The 15,230-nt window shown below is 42.7% G+C and overlaps 1 protein-coding gene across 1 annotated transcript in view; it reads left to right on the forward strand.

The window, feature by feature from the left end:
* The window catches only part of eif2ak3 (eukaryotic translation initiation factor 2-alpha kinase 3), a 34,502-nt gene that overhangs the window by 3,274 nt on the left and 15,998 nt on the right, over window positions 1-15,230 (forward strand). Inside the window, 1 exon segment of the mRNA XM_044047522.1 lies at window positions 10,558-10,687. Coding sequence (XP_043903457.1) covers window positions 10,558-10,687 — 130 coding nt within the window.

Genomic DNA, 15,230 nt, shown 5'->3' on the forward strand with positions numbered 1-15,230 from the left:
AAGTTAAGGATGCACTGATTTAGTGGCTTTGCTTTGGTATTAACTCATATTTACCTTGTTGTCTGTCGGTGTCGAGAAAAACCATAACATTTACTGGAACGGGCACAATTGGTTTAGTTTTTTTTGGGGGGGCTGTGACATTGAGAAAATCCTGCTTGAAAAAGTTGTCGTACAAAAGCTCTTAAATTGTTATTTGTTTGGTAAATGAATGCAGGAAAGTTGGCTGATTCATAAATTTGTGTCTCTGAAGCCAAGTTTTAGAAATCAGGTCAGCTCATGGCTGATAAACAATGGCAAGGTTTTTTTCCCCCCTTCCATCTGATAAAACACAACTGTTTCATGATAATAAATAATCAAAAAAGTTCAGTAACAATCTACATTTTATATCTGCACTGCAGTGCAATTATACACAGTAATAATGTAAAAAAAAATACATGTTTTTTTGCATGAACAGAGAGGAAATGTCTCCCAGTTTTCATAGCACACAGTAAAACAACGGTACTTTCATCTGTTGTACAACAGTATCGATGAGAAAAATAGATAAATAAATAATGTGTTTTTGCTCCGACAGTAGCTGTAGTGGGACTTTTCCTCCTGCCAGGCTCCTCAGCTGCAGCAGGAAAACTCCACAGAGTGTTGGTCACACCCTGCCACCGCTCACTTTCTCCATCTGCATTTATATACAGCACGTATCCACCTGCTTCTGCTGCTGCTGCTGCTGCTGCGGCGGCGTCTTCCCTCCCTACTTCACTCTTTCTCTTCTCTTTCTGCCGAGCTTTCCTCCATATGTCTGGCACCCCCCCTCTAATTAGCTTTAATGTGTAATATGTTAAGAATACATGAGTATGAATAATTAAAAAAAATTTAAGGTTTTAATGATCCCTTTTATCTTTTATCTTTTTGTTGTTGTTGTTTTGGAGTGAAATAATCTGGAAACAGTCATCTGGAAAAAGTTGAATTTCCCCCCTTTCTTTGTTCTGTCCAAGTGTGTAATTACATCAATAACAACTCTGTGATGGGATGTGCGCAGTACAACAATAACAAACATGTAAAAGTCACCTAGATAAAGAATTAATGAGTATAGATCATGAGGCAGACACATGAATGAACGGGTTAATTATTCATTTAACGCCTGTGTGTAAAACAACAAACACATTTTGCTGAAATCAGGAAATTGTGTACTTGAAGGTTTCCTCGGTTGTTTTTTTTTTTTTTAGTGTCGCTCTGACTGCATTTGTTGCTGCCTCTTTGTTGCATTTATTGTCTTTGTCTCTCGCTCTGGCATTAATTCTCGCTCTCTCTCATCTTACACTTCCTTTACCTTCCCACGAAGACGCTGCTGGTTAATGTCGCCCCCTGGGTATACGCGCCACGCCACGCTCTGTTTCCATCCATCTGTCGGGAGGATTGTTGTTGAACTTTAGAAATGTCACTCGGAACGAGACTGTGATTTAGGTGCGTTTCCCTTCAAAGACGACTGCCCAAAATGTCAACAACTGGGAAAGAATGAATTTAGAGTGAATTGTTCATCAGTGTGAAAATAACGAGCGTGGATTCGCTCAAACTCAACTTTTGAAAGTGTCAAAAACGGTAAACTTAAAATAGGTTTTAGGATGTAAATAATCTCCACCTGCACTTTCTTTTGTGACCTTCCACTGCTGCTGTTTACTGAGGCAAACACACCACAGCTTATTAGAACAAGTGCCGCCCCGTCTTGATAACAACGTTAACACGCCTGTCATTACTTGGAAAGATATTGGAAAAGTTGTGTCATATGTATATATATATTATTGGACTCCAGCCTTTTTGTTTGTTTGGGCATAAAATACATCCACACATGTTTGTTTATGTCATCCCAGACATGGAATCATATGAAAATTGTCACTGTCACATTAATCTTACATTAATCAAAATTCACAATAATTTTGCAATAATTGTAAAACAAACAAAACAAAAGACCTTAAAATGGTCTTAAAAACTCAATTAAATGTGTCTCGCCACTTAAATGTCTGTTTTTGATAATTGCAGATTCATTTTGCGTCATAAATTTGTTTTATTTTTGCACTATATGTATATCGCTCCATATCAAAGCAAACACTTTTATTTTGAAATGACGTCACAAATGTCGCAGTTTCCGGATCACAATGAAATATTGTGGTATAAATTAAATTTTTTTCCCCCCATTTGACTGACCATGACATGACACCATGACCACAGACATGAAACTCAAGTTTCATAAGTGGAACCAAAATCACTTACGCTGTAGTTTAAGACTTGGAAAATGGGCGTGGCTTTCAATTTGTCGGAAAGTCTGTATTTCCTCCCATCTTTTGAAAGCGTATGAACACAGATGAACTAATATCACAAAAACACCACTGAAGTGAACAGAAAGCTGTATTGAAGTAAACATTAAAAATAACCCACCACCTCTGGTGTTTGGGGGCGGAGCTTTGTCCACCTCTTCCGTTACGTCCCACTTTGCATTATTTGTATTTTGTCAAGGTTCTATTGCTAAGAGGCACAGACCATTATTAATTAGTTATGGTTAACCTGATCTAAGTAATTCTGCTTTAAACTCGTTGCTTGCTAGTTTAGTAAGTTCGTATTTGTACGCATTTTCTGAAAGCTTACGGATACAGTGGAAATGCTGGAACCTCTTTTTGGCAAAGTGTAACTGTAGGTATCATAATTACGGTAATTATAAACACATGCTTCTAGAATGGCAGGAAAGATGCAGGCTCCCCCTGGTGGACTGTATGTGCTTCAAGTCACTCGTGAGATATTGGCGTCCTTTTCCTTTTACCATTTGTTTTCCTCTGGTTTAGATTGCAGCTTTTCCACTCGTTAGATGTTGACAGCTTGAGAACCAGCCTCTGCTCAGGTGTCAATATCTTTGTTTTTGGATTTTCTTTAAATATTCCCGTTCCCTCCTCCTCCTCCACCTCTGTATCCTGTCATCTATAAATATTTCAGACGTCAGCTTTGATCCGTCCTTCACTGTGTGACGTGAGCTGCTGTTATGTCAGCTGACGGCTCGTCACCTCGCTTTTAACTCTGCCATCTATACGTTACAGAGTGGTGCGCTCTGGGGACACGCCGTGTTTACATCTGTCTCAGTCTGTGTGTGTGTGTGTGTGTGTGTGTGTGTGTGTGTGTGTTCTTGTATTTGTTACCTCTTTAGGACCTTTTCTGGCATAAACACTGACCTTGTCAGGACCCTTTATCCTTTATTTAGCCAGGAAAGTCCCATTGAGATACAAGTTCTCTTCTTCCAGGGGAGTCCTGATCAAGATGGCAACACACATAGTACAAATAGTACAACAGAGACATAATAATTTCTCTATATAGAGTTTAAAAGCTAAAAGGAAGTTGTTCAAGGAGAGCTAAAAAAGAGACTAGGGCTGAACAATTAATCATAATTCTATCAAAATCACAATACAGCCTACGACAATACAAATTGAAGGAGGCAAAGCCAAAGAAAATGTGTCAAAATATAATAAAGTATTGATCTGTACACATCTTAGTCAACAGACTGAAGAAAACATCTTTGTTTTTCACAGTGATCGTTTTGAATGTTTTGTAGAATAAAAATGAGAATAATGATGTAAAAATCACCACTGATATCGCGAATTATATCGCAGTCGCAATTCCTGCTGTTACAGAGAGTAATAATAAGAGTAAAGTGCATACGTAAGGTTACGTAAAACAACAACAACATGTGGACATGGAGATGAAAAACCTGGTCCCAATGAGTCAGAACCTCACTTTCTAAAGAGCTGGTGCAGAGCCAAAATTGGAATTGGTGTTAGGTTAAGATTAGCCAAAGATTTAACCAGCTATGGTTAAGTTCAGCTTTGTTTTGGTTCTCCAGATGAGTGGAAGTCAGTGCGAGTCCTTAGAAGGATAGCTGTGTGAACCTGTGTGTGTGTGTGAGTCATACATGTGACGGCACTGCCGGGTTTGATGTCTCTGCCAGCCAGAGAGCGTACCATCGGGGCCTCCTGCACCTCGGGGGAGCACTTGGAGGTGAGAGGAGAGAGGACAGCAGCTTTGTTTGAACCTGCCACCCCCCAGACACACACACACACACACACACACACACGCCCTGTAGGGGCAACAGCTCTTCTGGGCCGCCGCGCTCGCCGCCTGGCTCCTACCAGCCTACTGCTTAGCAACAGCCAATCGGCCAAGCCGGGCATCTTGTCGGCCAATTGGGTCCGAGAAACAAGCCAGTGCTCAGAATTTGAGTTGGTCGCATGGGTCTGGCTCTAGTTAGGTTAGGTAAAGAAGGAGGAGGGAGATTTCTTTCTTTCCTTTTTTTTCGGGGAAAGGAGAGGTCATTTTCAAGTTGTTTTTTTTCTCCCCCCCACACTTACTTTGTCTCAGTCGTCTCTGCTCTCTGTAACCGGGCAGGGAGATGTTGTGGGTTTTATTAATAGAATCCTGTCCCCAAAATAACAGGTCAATGTGAAGTTGATTGAACTCCCTGTGGGAAAGTTTCAAATGAAGCACTTAACAAAAACCTAGTTCTTTAAACCGCGGTCCTTTTGTGTGACTGAGAAAAGCTTACGTAATCTCGTATTCCATCTCCTTTTTGTTATGTAACCAGTTATTTTTTCACAAATCTGGTGTGTTTTTTTTTTTTTTTTTAATGAATTCATTTTTTAAACATTAATATCTCAATAAGAGAAATGGGTATGTAAGAAAGCATTAAATAAATAGCAACATAAGGGAGACACTGTGCTTGTTTTTCTAGTGTAAATAAGTTGGGGTTTGTTGACTTTCTTTGCACTTGATGGAGGTTGAAGACTCTTATTCTGCAACGTGCGTGTTTCTCAAAGCGTGTGCAGTGACAGCAGCGGTAGCCACTTCCTCATTAATGTGTGTTTTGAGTTAGTAGGTGTGGATTTATTAGGTCGGCGGCTATTTTGGTGAAGTCGGCAGGACACATCCCGCAGCAGCACTGCAGTATGGGTGGGGCCGAGGCAGGAAAGGTGGACTAATCTGAGAGAGAGAGAGAGAGTGAGAGAGAGGGAGAGGAGAAAGGGAGAGGGAGGGGAGGCTGGAAAAACAAGGAGTTAGCTGGTAGTTAGCGGGACCACGCTGTCTTGTTTTCACTCCGGATGGCTCCTCACTGCTTAGCAACAACGAATCAGATGCTTGGATGAGAGCTGCAGTTCGGCCAATCGGCTCGCAGCGATGTGGCGCCACAGAGTTTGGATTTTACCACGTGTGAGTTGGTGTGCGTCAGAGAGAGAGAGAGAGAGGCTTTTAACTGTGTGTGTGTGTGTGTGTTTTAGTTTAAACCACACCTTTTGCTCTCTGCTGCAGTGACCCTGATGGATGTGAGGTTGACTTCTAAAGCTCAACAGCTCAGCGCAGGTCTGACACGTCCACGTGATTCAGTCATTATAAAAAACAACAACTTTTTTTACTTAACAAATTCAGAGGACACTATAAACTGCTAGAGTTATGTCATATGTGGTTATTATTAATATTAAGTCCTGTTTTAATGTATAAATCAAGGTGCTTTCATGGCATTTTGTCAAATTACAACAACAATGTAAGACAACACAAATGAAAAAGGCATTGAAATCAATAAAGTAAGTAAGGAACATAATGATAATCTTATTTATTAAGAGGCTGTAGTAAAAAGGAAAGTCTTTAGCATTGATTTTTAAAAACGCTCAGAGTTTAGTCCATGTCAGCATATCTATGAGTTGAGGCTGATTGTGTGTTTAAATATCCTCCACTCAATGGAAGCGTTGCATGAGAAAGTTCTTTGAAAGATTTTTTAGACTTGTCTTTCTTTAACCGGGTTGTAATTACAGACATTCACGGAATATCTAGTGGAAGAATAGTGGAATTAACACCTTTTAAAACCTTCTCTTCTTTGTGTCACCTCCCTCCAGTTTGAAGGAATGCACTTGACTCTTGTTTTTTCTTGCCGGTGCAGCTGCTGCTGCTGCTGCTGCTGTTGCTGCTGGGTGCGGCCGGCTCGGCGCTGCATCCATAACTTTCACACCACGTGCTCCCCACGCTCTCATATTTTTGTCCTGCCTCTCGGTGGCTGCGCGGGAAGCCGAGTGGCAGCTGCGCGGCAGCGCATCTCTCGTCTAAGCATGCGTTCGGGCTGCTTGCTGTTGCATGGTTACAGGCAGCTCTGCCCTGCCGTTGGCTCAGAGTCTGCAGAGCCGCGCGTCCATTGGCTGAGCGTGGAGGAAAACGGTGCTTTCACTGGCTGCTGCCGAGTGTCAAGCTGCCGTGATTGGTCCGGCTCGGCGGCTCCCGCTCCTTGGAGACTCGGGCCTGTGTAAACATCCTGGTTGTTTCTTTCAATGGAGTGTGTTTACCAGCAGCTCGGTTTTTGCCGGTGTGTGCAGACTGAGGCCGAGGGTCTCTGAGGAGCACAGAGTCTGGTGAGAGAGAGGCTAATTGGCTCCCTGCTCCTCCACACTCTGCCACTGAAGAGGCACTCGGCACTATCTTGACACTTTTGACAGCATTACAGGCAGGGAACGCTAACAGCCCTCAGTCTGTTGGCAGCCCCGCTACTCTGCCTCTTTCTCTCTTTTCATTCTCTTTTCCAACGTCTTCCTCGGGCTCTGTTCCGCCTGCGTTTGTCACAGTCGGCAGCAGCAGCAGTTGCAGCAGCAGCAGCAGCAGCAGCAGCAGACCCGCAGGCTACATGTTCTCCCTTTGGTGACGAGCAGCAGAGCAGCGGTGTCTCGGGGCTCAGCCGTGGAAAATAAATTGCCTCAAAATCTAAATGAAACAGTCGGCCTGTTTGTTTTGTTTGGTTTGTGTTTATTGATGGTTTCAGTGCTATTTTTGTAGCTTCTCCTCCCACCTTTTCCTCCTGCATCTGTAACCCTAAAGTTGTACAGTCAAGTACAACTCGCCCCACCTAACACCCCCACCCCCCCCTTTCTGCACCTCCTTTTCTTTATCTGGAGCACAAAGAGTCCACAGAAGCCTTTCATCTCCCTTTTCAGAATGAAATTCCTCCATCTTGTGCTCTATCTCTGAAGTTGAACTCGATGCTCTCGGTGACTTCTTCCTCACTTCTACATTGGCAGCGTGGCTCAGAGGGGGCAGGGCTAGGCCCGAGCGCAGGGCGCCAAAGCTCCCACCCTCTCAGAGAGCCGCCTGCTTAGCAACAACCAATCAGCCTAATATTTTTGGCAGGTTCTCGCAGCCAATCGAGAGGACAAGAGCGGGCTTTAGCACTCTGTTTTTATTGGAGGCTGAGAGGGAGAAAAACAATGTTTTTCTTAGTACTCCTCACTTTAGTGCTATTGGCGAGGCTGATAATGCTTTGAGCAGATTTGGGGAGATAATCTTGGCTTTGATGGGGCTGAAAGACACATGGCTCATTACTCTTAAGTGATCACATTTGCATTTTTATGCAAACTTGGAGTTCCAGTTGAGCTGAGACGGGGAGCTGGTCCAGAGCAGCATGTGCGACGTGTGAGTAAATGCGGCGAAACACGAGAGAAACCTCCCTCGAATCGATCACAGACGATCCATAGCCGAGTTTTCCTAAAGCTTACACATCCTCCAACATGCCCCTTCCCCTTCAAGTGTTCAATAAGTGAAATCAATCGGGGGATTACGGCTAATCAATAGCAATTCATCCGCTTACACTCCACTTGACTTTCTCGACTTGTGTCTTCATGAACGTGGAGTACAAATGAAAAGTGATGCCGAGTTGCCGCATTCTTTCTGACTCCCCCCCCTGATTTTTCGCTTCATCTGGGAAAATGAACAAGTGTAACACTTTGCTTCCTCCTCCTACAACTGCTACCTTGTTGCCCTCGGGGGAGGCAGTTAAAACCCCATATGCCCCGGTGGCCAAGAGAAGCAAAACCTGGGCCCCAGCTGTGTTCCGAGACGGCATGTGTGCTCAGCAGACTCTCGCTGGTTAAATAAAGCTAAAAGCCCAGTTGACGGCTTCTCCTCACCAGACAGATCCCAATCAATAGACAGGAGGTGGCCGCTCACTGTCGGAGCTCAGGACATGACTGACGGGCACTGCGGCAGAAGAGCGCGGCGAGGGGGGCGGAGCCTCGTGTGTCCGACTGTTTTCCGTCTGGCAAAACACAAAAATCGAATCAATCTGTGGGGAAACGGTCCGAAAAGTTTGTCATAGCGTAAAGAAAACGTAGAGAAATAATTGAGAGATGAAAGAAACAAGATGAAATCCATCACTACAATAAAGAGTGTCGATGCTGTGAGAAATCCACAGGCCGTTAATCATCGCAGGGAAAACACTGTCACCACCCCCTGCTTCTAATTCCCTCCTCTCTTATTTTTAGCCGCTCATTGTTTCTCTGCACACAATTGTTCTGAATGAAAAAATGCGAAAAATGTGTCAACTTTTAAGAATTTAAATTTTGCAGAATGGGCAAAGTTTTGTAATATCCTGCAGGCGTCACACAAAACTTTCTAAAACTCGACATAGTTGTGTCAGTGAAGCCAAAAAACAAAACAAAAATAAAACTTACCTTCTCCAAAAGGCCAAAGACGAAAAAAAAAAAAAACAGATTTGAAAAAGAAGAAGTGACACAATTTGGTACCTGCTACCGCAAAAGGCCAGATACTCCCCTGAGATTCAGCCTCGTTTCCGGGACAATGGAGAGCAGCTGATCGTGGGAGACACGGAGGAGCGTCGGGGCTGAAGCAAGGTGACACACATAAGACACATGGAAGTTAAAACCACCCCAAATAAAATGTTATCTTATTTTATTTAACCATTCTAGTGTCTTTTTTTCCACCTGTGACTCAATCACCTTGCTGTAAAAAAACAGAAGCAGTCACATCTTTGTCTTACTTCTCCAAAAACTATAAACAATCCCCAAGTCGTCCTCGAGGTTTCAAATTCGGGCTAATTTAGCTTTCATTGAAACGTAGAAGAAATGAAAAAGGAAATGAAAATAGAAGCAGACATTTTTAATGAACAACTAAAGACTGTTAGTTTTGACGTACAGAAGATTTATCGAAGGTTTTACATCTTATACCAAGGACAAATAAAGTGTAAATTAATAAAAAATAAAGTTTATTGAACACTACATAACAGCAAATCAGAAATCAGTAGAGGTAAGACATTGTGCAGGGACGCTTAGAAGCCCAATAAAGGCGTATGAGGACACGACCCCTCCAAAACTAATTTGGCTCCATAGTTAAATGTTGACACAGATCAAATAAAAGAAAAAAAAATAGACAAGTAAACGTCCTTGTTGATGAGAGATTCAAGGTTTGACGTGTTGTGTGTTCAGAGGTTGTTAAAACTGAGTTACTGTTGCCCTTCTGTCATTTTGAACCAGTCGCTGACCTTTGGCATCTTCTGTAAACTCTAGAGTTGGTTTTGCATGACAATCCCATCAGATCAGCAGTTTCCTAAATACTCAATGTCACGTTAAAAGTCATTTAAATCGCCTTTCTTCTTCATTCAATGCGTCTTCGTGCCTGAATGCATTGAGCTGCTGTCACTACACTGGCGCTAACGAGCAGTAGAACAGGTGTAAGGCGTAAAAGTGGCCGGTAAAGTGTAAATGAGTCTAATTTGGTGGCAGCAGTAATAGTTTTACGTGTGAAAGAAGTGATCATGTCAACTCTCCCCGGTGTAAACTTAACGCTCCCTCTCACCATCTGCTTCACAGCTTCATCACTGGGCTCCTCCCGTACCTGCCTCAGGAACAACACACTCATGTGTTTGCTGAGAGAAAGTGGAAAACAATGACTTTCACGTTTGTATTTTTAGTACTTTAAAAAAATTTAATATTTCTTTATTTAGTTTGTCCAAAAAGAGTCCCAAAGTTTTCTGATACTAGGTTTTAATGATCAACCATAATATTTGAACCATCCAAGGTCAACTTACTCCCACAATCCTCAGGTGTTCTATTTATATTTAATTGGTGGAGCTTGCTGTTACAATGTGATGGTTCAGAATCACATTACCTTAAAACAGCACACATACTGTAAACACTATACTCACTCATCCAAGAAGAAGGTTAAATTTAAGATATGGGTAATGATTCCGAAAACATGCGTTCACAAGGTTTCTTCGCTTTTAAGAGAGATTCCAACCTCAGTAGGACTTCGTAGGAAAGGTTAAGTTCATTTCTGAACTTAACCGTGTGTCGGGCGGCTGGTCAGGTTTTTAACAATCCTCAGAGCTGCTCCTGACTTGAAGGAGAGGGTTTGTTTGTTGGCACAGGTGTGCAGCCTTTGGCGGCAGTTTGAAGGTCACCGTGATCGCTTATCAAGGGTAGACCAAAAGAGGAAAAGACAAACATCTGCACCTCCACACTTCTCTGCCCTTTATTGTCTCCTCGGAGGCGGCATTAGACTGAAACTCCCGCCGAGTAGACGGTGTTAAAAGATAACTCTGGTGCAAATGACTTCATCTTCTTTCTTTTTTTTTAAGCTAAAAACAAACAAACAAACAAACGTCTTGATGTCTCTACAGATGTCACGGCAGTCTCATCAACGGCCAAGAGTCCCGTCTGTATGAACGTGCATGTTTTAAACTCCGCCTCCTCTTATCACCCACAGGTCTCTGGTAATCATCAGTACTCTGGATGGTCGGATCTCGGCTCTGGATCCTCACAACCAGGGCAGGAAGCAGTGGGATCTGGATGTCGGCTCAGGGTGCCTGGTTTCCTCCAGCCTCAGCAAACCGGAGGTAAACCAACACAACACTGAGGGAAAAAAAATTAAAAATATTAAGCGCCTGCTTCAGAAAGTAAAAACTTAAAATCTTTTTTTGCCTTTTCTGGCTGCAGTAGGAACACGGCGGCACAAAATGGCGGCCTCCTTAAACCAAGGCACTTGCCTCATTTACATATAAAACATTTTTTTTCCCAAAGCTGCTCACTCAAAGTTACTTAACTTAACTAAAGTTTCATATATATGTATTAAAGTATAATTTATTCTGCTTTTTATTCATTTTTTTTTGATTTCACCTACTACACAGTGGTGATGTGACATTAAAAACATTCAAATAGGCAAATGTGCACTGTTTACAAACAAGAAGGCATGAAAACCAAAACCTTTCTTATGTATTTAATCATGTCTTAATGGGAACAGTGTAGAAATGTCTCCGACTGTAGACTTAAACCAGTCAAACGTCCACTGTCTCCGCTGATTAATATCTACTAGAGGGTGAAAAAGTCAATTTGGGTTGAGCTTTGAGGACGCGACACTGTCTTCGTCTTTTGCCTTTAAACAAACGCTGTCCCTCCGGGTCAACAGTCGGACCAGTAATTGAACTCGTTGAACTCAGTGTAGCGGGGGTTTCTTTTACATGCACACACACACACATACATACATACATACATACAGATATACATAATACATACCAGACGTACTGTACTCACCCCCGCATGAATCTGTGAGAAGCTGTTTTGCCCTGAGGATTAGACGCTTTGTTGAAGGTAGTGGTTTAGACGTACAAGCACAGAAAACACCCGCCTCTGTGTGTGTGCACTGTATGTATACAGAGGCTTAAACCGCCCACTCCGACACGCTGAGCGTGGAGTGTTGCCCAGAGCGAGACCAGAGCGCCGCCGCCGCCACCGCCGCCGCGCGCTCTTATAATACATACTATGGATGGAGATGCTGGTTCACTTTGATGTGGACTCGCTGGGTTTGATAGTTTGGCCTCAGGGAAAGAAGAAGCCTCTGATTCTAACGAGGGTCTGTGTGGCTGCTGATACTACTTTCATTATACGTTGCTGCTGCTGCTGCTGCTGCTGCTGCTGGTGGTTTGGTTCACATTGAACAATTACAGCCAAGGGTTTGTCTCTGTTAGATAAACACGTCTCTGGGTGATATGAGGTCAGTGTGATAAAGATGTTCAAGTCAGGTTGATTTAAATAAATATCTTGTAGTTTTTGCTCTTGGGAGTCGAAAAAACGGAAAAATAAGACTACGGTTGCCTAGGTTAAAATTTTGATTTAATTTGATTTTATTGACCATAAAATGTCAAAAAAAATTGTTTTCTTGCTAAAGTGGCATCGGCCAGTTATTAATAATAAATCTGCCCAATATTACAAATTACGGATTGTGTTGCCTACTCACTTAAACTTCATTTTTTCATTCAAAAGATTGACTTTTTCTTTTGATTAACTGTTCCCTGTATGTGATATCTAGTTTATACACTAGTGTAGGGCTGCAACTCACAATTATTATCTTAGAAATCAATTAATCTGTCGATTCTCATGGTTATTTTGTTACGGATTGATCAGTTTCTGTTGGAAACAAGGGCAAAATAAAAGAATGAACCAAAAAACAGCCCAATAAAGCGTAGTTTTATTTTTAACTTTGTACGTAATAATTAAAGAGGGAGGTGAGCAGTGTATGTTTGTGTGTCTCCACTCATCCATATCACATGTTTTGACTGCTCACTGTAGAAAAGTCTCACTCACACAGTATTTAAAGCCTCTGAAGAGTCTCAAGTGTTTCCCATTGAGCCCGAAAAGTCTCGCTCTCAGAGCACAGCCGAGTTCAGTGATCAGCAAACCCACAATTAGAGGGAGGACGTTAATCAGCGAAATATCAGCTGCTGCGTGTGGAGATGAATGAATGAATAAATAAATAAATAAATCCGTCTTGCTCTGCTTGGAGTGGAGAGTCGAGATAAAAATCAGTATTCATGAGGCTTTTGTTGTGAAGGTCCTCGGAGGTTAGAACGTGGAGAACCCCTGAAGGTTCCTCTAAGCACCGAGAGTTTATACACACTGTGCACAGGCTGCAATGCAATGTACATTTGACCTTGAATATTAAGTTGTAACAAAAAGACATCACACCCTTATATTGTGTTACCTGCTGCCTTTTCCCCCCTCTTTGTGTGTTTGATTTTGTTGGAATTAGTTTGGTTTTATTTTGAAAAACCTTACCTAGACACTTTACATATAAGAAATTTCAAATAATTGAATTTATCTCCTCTTTAAAGCTGAAAAAGACAACTTTTTGGCTCGACCTTTTTGTTATTATGTCGCAAACTTAAGGTACGATGTCTAAAATGTAGCTGAAAATATTTTCATATGGCAGAAGTTGAAGACAGGGTCAACAAACACTGCTAATCTTACCGTCAATGGCACTTTTGTTGTGTTTGGTCACAGTTAATCAGTTGTACATGAACTACTGTTTATTTTTATTAACCATACACATGTTGCTGCACTGTTTGTGTGCATAAAATACTGTGTCGATCATTGTTATTGACCGGTATTGCCAACAATTTAATTAAAATAGCAATGTTTGCCCTGGTGTATCGGTTGTCGTGTTGCACGAGGAAGGATGACGACCCATCCTTGGTCACTCCCATTTCCGACTTTCGAGTTCCAGTGGAAATGCAATGCAACATGAGGTTTTATGCGGGTTTTCCCAAATAAATAGTAGTCAATTTCCTTTAGAAATGTGCAAAATCTGAATATAAACAAAAGAAAGTTGCACAAAAAACTCTTCGAAAAATAGCTGTGAAAACATGTGTGTGTGTGTGTGTGTCTCATGGAGTGTCATGACAGTCATAGACTTGTAACATCCTTACATGATTCCTGTCGTCCTTATCATCCATGTGCTTGTGTTGTGACAGACAGAGGATGCTGACGCTGTGTGTGTGTGTGTGTGTGTGTGTGTGTTGGTTGTCATTTGGCTGACGGGGTGGAATGAGGAGAGTGATGCCTGTCAGCTCTGAACCCAGTGACGTCATTTGTTTATTATCTTTTCAGTTGTGTGTGTGTGTTTACAGTAGTTTATGTAACAGGAAACTCACTCAGGCTCTCTCTGCCTCCATTAACCTGGGATGCCTGTTTGTGATGTGCCTGGTTTTTTCTTCATGGGGGTGGTGGTGGTGGTGGCACTACTGCCTCCTACTACACCTCCACCACCAGCACCACTACACCCACAGATACCTCCGAAGCACTTAGCAACAGTTTCATTGGTGCTTTCCCGAGTCCCTGAGACACCAGTCTGCTCGGTGATTAGAGGCTGGGGGGAGTCTGCCGCCGTGCCATTGGCTGGCCTCCGCTCGCAGGGGAGGAAGCAGCCAGTCACCTGCTGCATCCTCCCGAGTGTGTGTGTGTGTGTGTGTGTTTTTATTTTTTCCCCTCTTAGTGAAACGAGGGACAGCAGAGCCACAAACAGCATTGTCTGCAGAAAAAGAAGCCATCACTTCAGAAAGCCTGGAGTTGCCTCAGGGTGTTTGTAGAGGGGGGGTGAAGGGTGTGTGTGCGAGCTTGTGTGTGTGTCTTTGTGAGGACCACAAAAAAAAGCATAGAAACCTAAATTAGGACATTTAAGGAACTTTAAAGGGGTTTTTGAGGGTGTTATGATTAGGGTTAAGGGTTAGGCAATTAGTTGTTAGGGTTAATATTAGGGTAAGTTAGGGTAGATGCAATATATCTATGAGTGTCCGCACTAAAAAATGCTTTATTAGAGTGCGTGTGTGCGTGTGTGTGTGCGTGTGTGTGTGGAGCGAGTCGCTGCCAACGCGGAGTGAGTCATGGCGCGAGGGCGGGGTTAAAGGGATGAAGATGAAGTGTGTTGGGGTGATTAGTGAGGTGAGGTAATGCCTCATTCCAGAGATGATGTCATCACCTAATAGACATTACACACACACAGACACGCGCGCACCTGCATTCCTCTGCTGTCATGCAGTGTGAATGAATGAATGAATGAATGGGTAATGGGAGAAAATGATTGATGAGCATCAGCATTGATGGCCTCACAGTGACTAATGTGACAAGCAATAATTTGTCGAGCGTCGCGAGGGAAATGAAAATAGGAAAGGTGGACAATTGTGTTTTTTTTTAACAAGTTTCTCTCTCTCTCTCTCTGTCACACACACACACACACACACACACACACCGTCTTTCTTTCTCTCTCTCTCTCTCTCTCTCTCTTGCCGTCTGCCACCTTTTAGTGAAGTTGTTGCCTTGTGGGCCAACAGAGGCACATTAACAGTGGGTGAGCGCTGACTCTGTGTGACAGGAGTGCTCAAGCGTCTCACACTCTCACACACACACACACACACCAGTACAACTCTTTGACCTCTCCTGCTCCTGATCCCTCACAACCCCCGCTGCAACCCCCGGTTAGAAAACAATGGCATGTTTGAATTGAACCCCCATTATGAACTTCTTTGGATCAAAACCGCCACCGTAATTAACTGTGCGTGTGATTAAAAAATGACAATATTTTGACATTTAAGAATCACTTTGTCCCCA

Source organism: Solea senegalensis, linkage group LG16, assembly GCF_019176455.1.
Source record: "Solea senegalensis isolate Sse05_10M linkage group LG16, IFAPA_SoseM_1, whole genome shotgun sequence".
Taxonomy (NCBI): domain Eukaryota; kingdom Metazoa; phylum Chordata; class Actinopteri; order Pleuronectiformes; family Soleidae; genus Solea; species Solea senegalensis.